Source organism: Gastrolobium bilobum, unplaced genomic scaffold, assembly GCF_033153095.1.
Source record: "Gastrolobium bilobum isolate Gb01-03AN ecotype WA unplaced genomic scaffold, APGP_CSIRO_Gbil_v1 utg85175, whole genome shotgun sequence".
NCBI classification, from domain to species: Eukaryota; Viridiplantae; Streptophyta; class Magnoliopsida; order Fabales; family Fabaceae; genus Gastrolobium; species Gastrolobium bilobum.
Genome location: NW_026899999.1, coordinates 57160 through 70936, shown reverse-complemented (window position 1 = coordinate 70936; position 13777 = coordinate 57160). Strand labels below are relative to the sequence as shown.

The following is a 13777-nucleotide window of genomic DNA, read 5'->3' as shown; positions in this document are numbered from 1 at the left end:
GGGTAAATTCAGCATTCTATAATATAAAGACTTTGCAAAGTAGATATCTATGACTTGAGCACACACTCTTTGACACCTCTTTTTCCTTTGTTTACAGATAGACAGTGCTAAGAAACAGAGAGAGAGAGAGAGAGAGACAACCTTTGTCACTGTACCTTTACAAATTTGGCTTGCCTTTTTCCTTGTTCACAGTTTCTTCTTTTACAAAGGTTAGGGTTTGACGTAAGTTTCAATTACATATTATTATTATATTGCCAAATTTCCTTTATTGATGCAATGCAATATGTGTGCTTACCTTCCCTTCTTCTACTGTTTTTGAATCTTAGACGCCACGTTTTATTTTATTTTTCTTCTGCTTGGGTGGCTCCAACAATTGTAACTTGTGTTTGGTTCTCATCTCAATCAAATCTTCAGCATTTCCCAACTTAATTTGTCTGCAAGTGAGTTCATCTCATTTTTCTCTTTTCTTTTCAGAAGTTATCCTCATGATAGTGTCTTAAGGCTTGAAATCAACGTGTCCTTTTTTTTTAATATTGGGTTGTGTTTATGCAGATTTTTGTGTGTGTGGAGTCGTGGGGTGTGGATATTTTTGGTTTTTGTTGGGTTGGATTTTCAGAGTTTTGAGGTGGTGATAGGATCAGGTGCTGAGTTGAGGAGTGTTGACCAGTTGACCTCGTTCTTCTTCAGTTGGGAGGATGCTTTTGTGATTGGATTGCTCGGAGAAGAGTGTGCTGAAGATTTCAATGGGTTGGAAGAGATCTGCTTTGGAGTACAAGAGAGTGAAGATCGTTGGACAAGTTCTATTGGGATTTTTGTTGATCTGCACAATTCAGATTTCAAGTGCAGTCACTGATCCCTCTGATGGTAAGAATCCTTCCTCTTTTCTCCTTTGGCATTTTGCTTAGTCTCACAAGTAAATGGCTCCAGATTCTCTGGTCACAAAAAGTATATTATTTAGCTAATGGTGCATTCTTCTGGGTCTTCTTTTTTTAATATTATGTGTGTGTGTGTGTGTGTGTGTGGATGATGGTTGAAGACTTTCTGCTTCTCTTATATCTACCGTCAATCGAATTGGATTTCATGTCTTCTACATTGATGCTTTGGGGTTGACCGTTGATGACCAAACTCCCTCGCAAAATTGAAGTACTAAAATTTGTGTTCCTGGACTTTGTCAGTCTTCAGTTAATCGATATGTCCAAGTGTCCCTTGTTTAATATTATAACATTCGCCTTATTTTTCATGTCTATTGGTCTGTTATTGAATGCTAGTAGTGGTGATACATTAATTATTCTGCCTTTTGTCTTGATTGATATGTGGAGGGTTACTGAATTGTTTGGATGTGAACTAGAACAGGAAATTTATAAATTACAAATTTCAACATATTCTTGATTGATTATGTCATACATATATGTGGTTTATAGAAGTTCTAAAATTTTCTGATTGTATCAGTTGCTGCAATTAATAGCTTATATGCTGCTTGGGGATCCCCTGTTCTGCCTGGGTGGGTTCCAAGTGGGGGAGATCCGTGCGGTGAAGGGTGGCAAGGCATTCAGTGTAATGGTTCATTCATACAAAAAATGTATGTTATTTTGTTATCCCTTTGGCTTGACTCTTCATATTGAATTATTGATTGATATATAGTTTACCGTAAGTTTTGTTATCATCCTATTTTTGACAGCGTTCTTAATGGTGCAAATTTGGGAGGAGAACTTGGTGATAAACTGGCAACGTTTGTTTCTATTTCAATAATGTAAATAGAATTCTCTCTCTCTCTCTTTGCATTTGTCTCTGTGTGTGCATGCATGCATGAGCATGAGCATGTGCATGCTTGAGTGTATGTCTGTGCATCTATTGCATTTTCTTCAGTTCATGAATTTCAGTGGTCATTTTTCTCACAGTACCCATAAGTTTCTTCTGCATCTTCTTTACTGTTTGCTATGTATTTCGGAGGCAGTGAACTCAGCAACAACAACATTGGGGGAAGTATTCCATCCAATTTGCCAGTTACCTTGAAAAACTTGTATGTAATAACCTATGTCTGTAAAACTAGCTCTTCCCAACAAATTGTGCAAAAAGACATGATGGTTTGTATTTGCAGATTTCTTTCAGCCAACCAGTTAACTGGAAGTATTCCAACCTCTTTATCCACTTTGACTGGACTGACTGACATGTGAGTTTGTTGATTCTCCTATTTTATATTAAATTTGTATGGTAGCTGATGTTAAATTTTATGAAAATTTATCTAAATTATATTGAATTATCTCCTTTCAGGTCTCTTAACAACAATCTTTTAACTGGAGAAATACCAGATGCATTTCAGGCACTTCCACTATTGATCAATCTGTATGGCCTCATTTTAAATGATACAATTTGAATGAAGATTCTTTGCTTCATTACTAAACATATTTGACAGAGCTACTAACTCTTGTGCAGAGATTTATCTAATAATAGTTTGAGCGGGAAATTGCCTCCATCTGTAGAGAATTTGTCATCTTTGACCACCTTGTGAGTATTTTGTCTTACTAAGATAAAAAGTATGAACTTCTATTTTCTTTATCAAGCAAACTCACTATTTTTTTGTTGGCAGACGCTTGCAGAATAATAAACTGTCTGGGACACTTGATGTTTTACAAGACCTCCCTCTGAAAGATTTGTACTTCTCTTAACCACGTTTCACATAAATTATAGCTGATATATTTGTTTATAATTTTTTTTTTTCATAATGGATTGTAGAGATTTTAATGGGATTAGATGCTATATTTTTAATTTTGATACTACTTGATTCTCTGTTAAATTTGTGCTTATTCTGCCCTGTTTGAGCAGGAATATTGAGAACAACCAGTTTGCTGGCCCAATACCTCCAAAGTTGCTAAGCATCCCTAACTTCAGGTGCAAGCCTTAAAAACTCAAGTATTTTGCTTATTTTGCTTTTTATGCTTTAAAAGGATGATTTGATGAATTAAAAAAATGTGAAGATGGACATGGAACTTGGTGGTTCGAACTTTAGACTACGTTTCCTTGAAAATTTATCTGATCCTGCTAATTTCAAAGAAGTCCAGTGTTGCAATTAAGCAAAAAAAGGAGCAGATAAGGCCAAAAGAGAATCAATGATACTTTGACTTGGGGCTTTCTGCAGAATTTCAGAGGCATTGCAGTTCTAGGAAACAACCAATTAGATGCTGCCTCCAGTTAAATTACCAAGAAAAAGTAAAAAATAAAATAAAATGTGTGATTTAAGATAAGTCCCAAGAGTCAACATTACATACAATTTCCAATTTGTAATAGTCACTGTGCATTTGACAAGGTACACTTCTTTTGCACCCAAATGAACGTCTCAAAATTTGTGATGGAGGAATTAGCTTGTGTGGTGTACAATGGTGCTTGGCCAGTTAAATGCACACATGGTTTGGACTTTATACATTAAATTGGATTTGAAGAAGGATAATAATACTTAACAATAGAAGGGGAATGGTAATGGTGAGCTACATTTAAAAAAGTGGTCACCATACTATTGTCATGTTGGCAATAGCAGGACTTAAAGTGTAGTTTTAGTTTATTTTATGTGGCTATCTCCTAGCTTACTTGGTATATTTTGTGACTATTGAGAGAACTCAAGTGTTTGTTCCTTGTTCAAAGTTTCCTTAATTCCGAGTTATTTATTGATTTCGGTCACATCAGAAATTTGAATTTGAATATGAATAATATTGTTGTAATTGGGTAAGCTTCAGTTACTAAAGGCGATGTTTATTATGCAGACAAGCTGGAAACCCATTTAATATTAATGCTACTTCAATTCCTAGTCCTGCACCTGGCCCTCCAGTGACAGCACCAGTTTCTGGGGCACCACCAGGAACAGTGGTTTCTGGGGCACCATCAGGAACACCGGTTTCTGGGGCACCACCAGGAACAGTGGTTTCTGGGGCACCACCAGGAACAGTGGTTTCTGGGGCACCATCTTCTGGTCATGTACCCACTAAACAGGCTGATGGACCAACCGGAGCAAAGGAATCAAATTCTGGGAAATCGAAAAAAACCACCAAGAGGGTGGTTTGGATATCTATTGCTAGTGTATTGGGATCCGTTATTTTGATCCTAGGACTCATTCTCTTTATTCCAGGATGTATTAGAAGGGAACGTGATGACAGAAGGTCCAAACGACATCAAATTGGTGCATATGGAGGAGAAAGACAGAATGCTAGGGATTATGGTGCTTTAGTCCAAACACCTAGTCAAACTGAGAAAGGTAAATAAATATACCTTTTGGTCCTTCATCTAATTTATAATCTTAACATTTAATTATACACTGGAAGGATTCACAATCACCTAACTTTTTAAATTCATCTTAACAGTACCACCAGTAGAGGATGTTCTGAGGCCAAAAGAGAATCGTCAAGCAGAGACCAGGAAAGTGGGGGTTACTCCAAATCCACAGGATGAGCAAAAGAAGGATGTGCAAAGAATTGCAACAGTACCAAAGCCGAAAGATCATAGGATAGATATGAGTACACTAGAAGTATATTCAATGCCGCCTGCTCCACCCCCACCTCCTCCACCTCCACCCCCACCCCCACCTCCCCCTCCCCCTCCCCCTCCTCCACCCCCACCTCCTCCTCCTACTAAGAGGGTGATTGTTGAGCCAACCATGTTCCGCAAAGGGACTAATGCCAATCCATCTGTAAAAAGTTCAGTTCCTCCTTCCACTCTGGCAAAATCTTTCACCATTGCATCCCTTCAACAGTATACAAATAGCTTTTCTCAAGAAAATCTTATAGGAGGAGGCATGCTGGGCAGGGTGTATAGGGCAGAGCTTCCTAATGGGAAGGTAGGATTATTTCTTATCAATTGCATTGATTAATATAGTGTGTACTGATTAAACAAGTTGCATATGCTGTTTTTCCCCCCGCATCTCTTTATTGTTATGACCTGTCTTTGGACTTTAATCCACCTTAGATAGCCATTAATGTTTACATTAATGCGATCGATACTTCGTCTCCTTTGTTTTTTTTTAATCTTTCTACTGTTCTTTTAGCTGGACAGATGATATTCATTTTGTCATCTTATATATTCCTGTTTCAACATTTCTAGTCTGTGAGGTCAAATATAGTGTATAGAGCATGAAAATTTTATATTCATTCAGTTTGTGGGTTGTTCTTGCATGATACTACTTGAAAAAGGGTATTCTGATATATTTTAGAATTGTGAAATAATATGATATAAAGAGGTCTCTATTTATAGAGACCAAAAACCCTAATTCTTGACCTAATGGGCTTGGCCCAATACAACAAATACTAATAATAATAAAAGACCTAATATTTACAACACTCCCCCTCAAGCTGAGGAATAGATATTTATCATTCCCAGCTTGCTAGTAAGTTCTTGAAATCTATCTGAAGGAAGTCCCTTTGTCAATAGATCAGTTAATTGACGCCCAGTGGGAATGTATGGAGTGGTAATCAACCCGCTATCAAGTTTCTCTTTGATGAAATGGCGGTCGACCTCAATATGTTTAGTCCGATCATGTTGAACTGGATTATGAGCTATACAAATAGCGGACTTATTATCACATAGCAGCTTCATAGGTCCCTCACATTTTATTTTGAGATCATCAAGTACAATTTTCAGCCACAGTAACTCACAAATGCCTTGAGCCATAGCTCGAAATTCAGCTTCTGCACTTGATCTGGCAACCACATCTTGTTTCTTACTTCTCCATGTCACCAAGTTACCGCAAAGAAACATGCAATAACCAGTGGTAGAACGACGGTCAGTCACGGATCCAGCATAATCAGCATCAGTGTAGACTTCTAAAGAGAGATTACCATCACGTCGGAATAACAATCCTTTACCAGGAGTAGCTTTAAGATACTGAAGAATTCTCTCTACTGCCTGCATGTGTTTCTCCTTTGGATCGTGCATAAACTGACTGACAACACTAACAGCATAAGCTAGGTCTGGCCTAGTATGGGCCAGATATATCAATTTTCCAACTAGCCGTTGATATTGTCCTTTATCAACTGGAGGACTCTCCTCTTCAAAGCCTATCTTGTGATTCTGCTCAATAGGAGTATTAGAGGGTTTACACCCGAGCTTCCCTGCTTCTTTGAGAAGATCCAAAACATATTTCCTCTGACTGATAAAAATTCCTTTGCTTGAATGAGCTACTTCTATCCCTAGGAAATATCTTAGTTTCCCAAGGTCTTTGACTTCGAACTCAGAGGCAAGTCGTGTCTGCAGAATCTGTCTCTCCACAAAATCATCACCTGTGATAATAATATCATCAACATATACAAGGAGCACAGTAAGCTTCCCATTTTGGGAGTGCTTGAAGAAAAGAGTGTGATCTCCTTGACTCTGTCTATATCCTAAGGTCATCATAACCTTAGTAAACCTTCCAAACCAAGCACGAGGTGACTGTTTCAATCCATACAAGGCCTTTTTTAATCGACAAACTTTATTTTCCCCCTTCACAGAATCAAAACCAGGCGGGATTTCCATGTAGACTTCTTCTTCTAACTCACCATTGAGGAAAGCATTTTTCACATCAAATTGATTTATATCCCAATTGTAATGGGCAGCAAGGGACAACAAGATTCTCACTGTATTCATCTTTGCAACTGGAGCAAAGGTTTCTTCATAATCAATGCCATAGGTTTGAGTGTAACCTTTGGCGACTAATCGAGCCTTGTATCTCTCAAGAGTGCCATCAGAATTATATTTCAGGGCATAAACCCATCTGCACCCTACTGCTTTCTTTCCGTTGGGTCTATCAATAACCTCCCATGTTTTATTTTTCTCCAACGCATTCATCTCCTCTTGCATGGCTTGAGCCCAATTCCCATCTTTCAAAGCTTCATGTACTGATTTTGGGATTGAAGTAGAATCTAGTGCTGAAACAAAGCTTTTGTGCTGCACAGAAAGATTAGCAGAGGAAACAAAATGGGAGATAGGGTATTGAGTACAAGAGGGACAGGAAGAACAAGTTTTCTTGGAACAAGATCTTTTTCCTTTTCTTAAAGCAATGGGTAAATCATCTGAAGCAGTAGTAATGGGTAAGTCATCAGAAACAGTAGTAATGGGTAAGTCATCAGACGTATTAACATCATGATCAGAAATATGAGATTCAGGACTTACCAGTGGTTCAGACGATTGAGGTTGCTGTTGAGGCAATGTGGGCTGTTTCCTTCTTTGATATACCAATTCAGGTGTCACAATCTTCCGTATCTCTGGTGTATTTGATGTATCAGTCATAGGAGGATCAGTCACAGGAGGATCAGACATAGACACATTAGGAACAGGAACAAGAGGAAGAGACACTGACACAGGTGAAGAAGTAGACACTGAAGATTCAAAGAAGGAAGGTGATGAGTCTTCTGGTGAATTATTCTCCCCCTGAAGATGAGGACCTTGGAAAAAGGACTCAGATTCCTGAAATGTAACATCCATAGAAACAAAAAATTTCCGACTTCCAGGGTGATAGCACTTGTAGCCCTTCTTATCAGGAGCATAACCAAGGAAGACACATTTAAGAGCCCTAGGATCCAACTTACTGCGATGCTGTTTATGAATATGAACAAAGACAACACACCCAAACACTCGAGGAGGAAGACTTTGCAAAGTTGGAACAGAAGGAAAAAAAGAAGTCATGGAGTGAATAGGACTTACATGATCGAGAACCCGAGTGGGTAGACGATTGATCAAGAACGCTGCAGTAAGAATGGCATCTCCCCAATAGCATTTGGGTACATGTGTTTGAAACAGTAAGGCACGAGCAACTTCAAGAAGGTGACGATTTTTCCTTTCAGCAACCCCATTTTGTTGAGGGGTGTCTACACAAGTAAGTTCATGAATCATACCTTGATTTTGTATAAATTGGGAAAAAGAGTGATTGACATATTCAGTACCATTATCTGTCCTTAGTCTTTTGATATTTTTACAAAATTGAGTCTCAATCATTTTATAAAATTGAAAGAACAGTTGTGGTACCTCAGACTTTTCACGCATTAAGTAAACCCAAGTGACACGAGTGTAATCATCAATAAAAGAAACAAACCATTTATTTCCAGAAGAATGAGGGACCTTAGAAGGACCCCAAACATCAGAATGAATAAGATCAAAAGGTTCAACACTCTTAGTAATACTAGAAGGAAAAGACACACGATGATGCTTAGCAAATTCACAAACATCACAATGAAAAGACTCAACAGACTTAGACAAAAACAATGACGGGAATAAAGATTTGAGTAAACTAAATGGAGGATGACCTAAACGCTTATGATGCAGCCAAATTAAAGAATCAGCAGTTGATTGACCATGAGACATGAATGTGTGATCTATTACTTTATTTGCGGGAGATTGTGACACCAGATAGTACAGCCCACCTTGCTCTTTAGCACTACCAATCGTCTTCCCTGTGGCGAGATGAAAAACACAATGGGTAGGGAAGAAGGTTACAGTACAATTCAAATCTTTTGTAATTTTGTGAATAGAAAGAAGATTCGTGGAGAGTTTAGGAACATGAAGAACATCCTTAAGATGTAAGGACTGCTGTAAGTTTATGTCACCAGAACCCGCAACTGATGTATGTGAGCCATCAGCTATGGATATTGTATGAGTTCCAATGGTAGGATGATAAGAAATAAAGGAGTCAGCACAACAAGCCATATGATCAGTAGCACCAGAATCAACAACCCAAGAATGTTTAAAATCATTACATGAAGAAATGAAAGAATGAGTTTTGGAGCTCATACCAGTCATAGCCAAAGCACTAGTATCAGATGGCTTACTCAGATAATCAAGAATGGTTCGGAGTCGTTCCAACTCATCTGGACGAAATGCAGATTGGGTCTCATTAGGTGCAGGGGTTATTTCAGAAGAAGTAAAATGCGCTTGACCACGCATCCTTGCCATCTTTTCTAAGAGTTTGCTTTCCATAAAGGCGAAAGCATAAATCCTTGATATGACCTGTTCTTTTACAATAAGAACACCATCGATCATTTCTCTTAGGTCTAGAAGAGGTACCATCATAAAATTTTGAAAAAGAACTCCTTTGAGAAGAGGCCATACTGCACAGCAAATGGTCAAAGAAAAGCTCCAAGAAGCCACAAAATCACAAACAAATACTAAACAACGTCAGATCTGACCGGAACAGTAACACAGCGGCCGAAACAGTAACACAGTGACCACATACCGGAACAAATACCAAACAACGTCAGATCTGGTCGGAGGCAAGAAATTGGTGAAAGAACAAACTCCAAGAAGCCAAGAAATTCTGAAAAAAATACCAAACGATGTCCGATCAAAGTAGAGAGCACAGATCCAGAACCGGCTTGGAGAGACGATCAGAACCGTGGTGGTCCGCGGCCGAGAACCACCGTCACGCGCTGTCACGCGCCGGTGAAGCTGGCGGCGCGTGGGATTCACGCGCAGAGACAAGGGCGGCGCGTGGAGGCGCGTCTGACCTCCGATGGTGCTGGGTTTTTCAGGCGAAGGTCGTCCGGCGAGCGCGATGGTTTCTGTGGCTGTTCGGAGTGAAGAATCCACCGGAAAAAGGTTACAATCGCGATGAACAGGTTCTGTACGGTGGTTCTGTACGTTGATTCTGTGAACGTTTGTTTCTGGTTGTGTAATAGACAAGAAAAAGAAAGAGGAACAGTGAAGCAATGGTCTTCTCGGTCCAAGAGGTCCCCGGAAAAAATTTCCGGTGGCGGCTGATGGCAGCGAGAGACGTGAAAAAGAATAGAAAGGTTTCGTAGGCGCGGAAGCAGAGCCCTCTGGATCGAGAGCTCTGATACCAACTTGAAAAAGGACCTAATGGGCTTGGCCCAATACAACAAATACTAATAATAATAAAAGACCTAATATTTACAACAATACTGTTTATTTTACCTAGTTGAACTGGTTTTTTTATTTTATTTTCTTTTTTCTGGGTCTTATACATGTCTTTTCCCTGGGGATGTGTTTGAAGTATATGCATCCATGACTCCCTCTTCTTTTTGCCAACTTGATTGCTTAGGTGTCTGCTAATTCTATGATTCTTGAACGACTTCAAAAATATTCAAACATTGTTTATTTAATAATTCTGGCCTTTACCTCTTCTGATTTTCATATTTTGCCAAGGCATTTCTTGAATGGCATGGTAAATGGCTAAATGCATGTGTTGATCTAATCACAGGTTTAACAACCAATCTCTGTGAATTACATCTTAATTCAGATGTTTCTGCTTCTCTTTCACTTGCTAAAACATCGTTAGTGTTAATGCGTTGTGCCTTGATTGGGTTCATGTTTTGATACTTGTTCTTTCTTTATGAATTGTTAGCTGCTTGCTGTCAAGAAACTGGAAAAGAAAGCTTCTGATCACCAGAAGGATGATGAGTTTCTTGAATTGGTAAATGATATCGACAAAATGCGACATGTAAATATTGTTGAGCTTGTTGGATACTGTTCAGAGCATGGTGAGAGGCTTCTGATCTATCAGTACTGCAGTAACGGGTCACTGCATGATGCACTCCACTCAGATGAGGAATTCAAAACAAAACTCACGTGGAATACTCGCATTCTGATAGCTCTCGGTGCTGCTAAAGCCTTAGAGTAAGTCAAGTAATCATTATGGATATGAAAAAAATTGCTCAAGCTTGTTAACTTGTAGCTTATTATGGCTTTGAAGTTTTCATTTTAAAATTATAGTTGGTCCGGTCTAAAGTTTTTAATTTTACTCTGTGAATTCATTTAATGCTGAAAGCATTTTGCTAAAAACTGGGTCATTAATATGGTGACTATATTCTAACCTTATTAGAACTTTCTAAAGTTTAAATTGGTAAAACATCATACTTACCCATAATGCTTCTTGATATGGATCTTGTAGTTATAGTTCAAATCACATTTTGCTCTATTCTCTCTATGAAAGAGGTTATAAATAATTAAACACCATTAACCTATTCATCCCAAAAGTATAAGCTATTGGGTGCTTACCAAACAATGGTTTTTATCTCTAACAATAACAAATCTCTTGTCTAATCTCTTTAGAGAGAACTATACGATTTTCCAGACAATTAAATTAAGCTTATGCAAAAATGTAATTGAAAATTAAGGGGTGGGAAATTTTTTCTCTGCTTTAAAATATTTAAGCACACAAGATTTGAGATTCTGAATCTAATGCTTCTTGTCATTTCACAAGATATTTGCATGAGAAATGTCAGCCACCTGTGGTACATAGAAATTTGAAGTCTGCCAATATTCTCCTTGACAAGGATCTATCCGCGCGTGTATCTGATTGTGGTTTAGCCTCATTAATAGTTTCGGGATCTGTAAGTCAGGTAAGACATTATTCCATATTGTAAAAGTTTGTTCCAAGTTTCAACATTATGAGGAAAATAGTATAATTTTTATGGGTTTGATGTATCTCATCATATTGTAGCATGATTTAATTTAATGTTAAATAGCATATCATTAAATAGGTATGTCAATGTAATTTGCATTAACAGTCTGATAATATTCCATACATTGTCAGCTCTCGGGGCACCTGCTAACAACTTACGGCCATGGAGCTCCAGAAATGGAGTCAGGAATTTACACTCACCAAAGTGATGTTTACAGCTTTGGAGTAATTATGTTAGAACTTTTGACTGGTCGTCAGCCCCATGACAGGTAAGAATGCATAAACATGTTAGAGAAATAAGATACAAAATATAAAAACCATTAACGTGCCTTCACCTAATAGCTGAAACTTTTGGATTAAATTGGTTCTCTACAAAACATCATACTTTAGCATCTCTTTGGGCTTTTTAAGCATTTGATTCATTATTTGGAACATCTTGGACAGGACACGTCCGCGAGGAGAACAATTCCTAGCCAGATGGGCAATTCCCCAACTTCATGATATTGATGCATTATCAAGCATGGTTGATCCTTCTTTAATTGGAGATTACCCTGCTAAATCATTGTCAAATTTTGCAGACATTATTTCTCGATGCCTTCAGGTGACTGAACTTAAAATCTCAGTTATTATTATTATTGTTAGCTCATTTATCTCCCAACTTATGGAATTAATTAATCTCTTGCCTTAAATGTATCTAATGCAGTCTGACGCAGAATTTAGGCCAGCAATGTCAGAGGTGGTCCAATACTTACTAAATATGATAAGGAGGGAGTCTTAGCAAAGTGAATCAAATGAAAATTGAGAATGGTTGTGATTTTGTTCATGAATAAATGTGCAAAGATTTTTCCTGCTGAATATCAACTAGTAGAGATATCATATAATATACAAGGGCCCAGTTAGTTGTTTCCATGCTTCATTACTTCATCCTAACCTATTCAACATTCACATATGCTAAGTTCTGCCAGGAGTTTTGTCCAATCAGCTTCAGAGAATTGTAGTGACCAACACTCCTTGCATGTGTGTAGTCTTACTTTATCTGATAATTTCATAGTTCATTAAACCATGCCATGTTAGTGTTGCAGAGTAACTAACCCATTTGTTTCCAAATTCTTTGTAATGAAAATGTAATTCTGTTGTCCGTCAGTTATGTTCTCCTTGATAATGAATGTATGATAATCATTTGTACCAAATCATAGACAAGCATTGTAATTTAACACTGATATTGTTCTTTTTTTTTTTTTGTAAATTGATATTGTTCTTTGTAAACGACAAGAAAATAAAAAATAAAAGAAATCTTGTTTTCTTGTTTGGTGCCCGTTTGATCTTTGGTCGTATTTAGTTATTATGTTATTGGTCTTTATAAGATTTGGATTTCGGTCCATATATATTTTTGGATATTTGTTTCAATATTTTTCATTCATTTAGATTTTTTGTTATATATTTTTATTTTTTATGGTACTGGTCTTTATTTTTGATGAAAAAATTATCCTTTAGTTTCAAACTATTGAAGTATTATCAAAATTTAAATAAGTAATGCTACGGGGTATTGATATTAAAATAAAGGAAAAAGTGTCTATCATTTTAAAGGATGTAAAGTTGTGTCATTTTAAGTGAGAGAAAGAGATAGATAAAGGAGGAGAGAGAGTGAACAAAAAAATATAAAGGTGTGGGTCTCACTTCTTTGTGAGAGTGAAATGATGTAAGTTGTGTCATTTAAAAGGACAAACACTTTTTCCTAGGATAAAACAGATGAACTAAAATTCAGGTCGAGTAAAATTATATAGATTAATTATTTCTTTTAACTTTTATTTTTTCAGGAAAAAATCAATTCAAGGGTCAAAATCATTCCCAAATAAGTTAAATATTTTTTTTTACCAAAAAAGTTAAATATTTCTTAGACAAAAGTTAAAAAAAAAAGATTTTTTCTGAATCATAACTTGTAATGTTTCAAATTATAAATCAAACGTGTTATTATAATAAAATTTAAATCAATTGTTTAAATTATATTCTTAAGATATCTTTAAACATAAATATTTTTTTAACAATATTTGTCAATTATTTTAACAACAACTCTATTAAAATTAATTGAATTAAAATATGAACTGATAAGCAGTACCTGTAGATTTCACCATCAAAACGAATTTGGCTGACGGTTTATGCAATGTGTAATGCGTTAGATAAAGAAACATTTCTGACAAAGAATGTCTGCTTGCTGCGTGACGTTTCATGCTAAATCGAAATTGACAGGTCCCTATTCACTGGAAAAAGAAACCCAACTCACTAAGAAAATAATTGAATATTTGTATATGATGACCTTTCAGATGGTTTGGCACGCGTTTTCTTTTCTTTGGGGTGGCTAATTGAAGAAGATATAAGGCAAAATTATAGTTAATCTTTTTTTTA

The 13777-nt window shown here is 36.9% G+C and overlaps 1 protein-coding gene across 1 annotated transcript; it reads left to right on the top strand.

The window, feature by feature from the left end:
* Positions 1-382: 382 nt before the first annotated feature.
* LOC133294804 (protein STRUBBELIG-RECEPTOR FAMILY 3-like) lies at positions 383-12462 on the top strand. Its single transcript, XM_061493553.1, has 17 exons — positions 383-440; positions 553-864; positions 1450-1579; positions 1679-1750; positions 1955-2020; positions 2099-2170; positions 2272-2343; positions 2434-2505; positions 2588-2653; positions 2824-2889; positions 3756-4243; positions 4350-4822; positions 10316-10587; positions 11174-11312; positions 11507-11643; positions 11819-11975; positions 12078-12462. Exons 2-17 carry the CDS (start codon positions 744-746, stop codon positions 12150-12152), a joined length of 2478 nt encoding a protein of 825 aa, XP_061349537.1. The 5' UTR covers positions 383-440; positions 553-743; the 3' UTR covers positions 12153-12462.
* The last annotated feature ends 1315 nt before the right edge of the window (positions 12463-13777 follow it).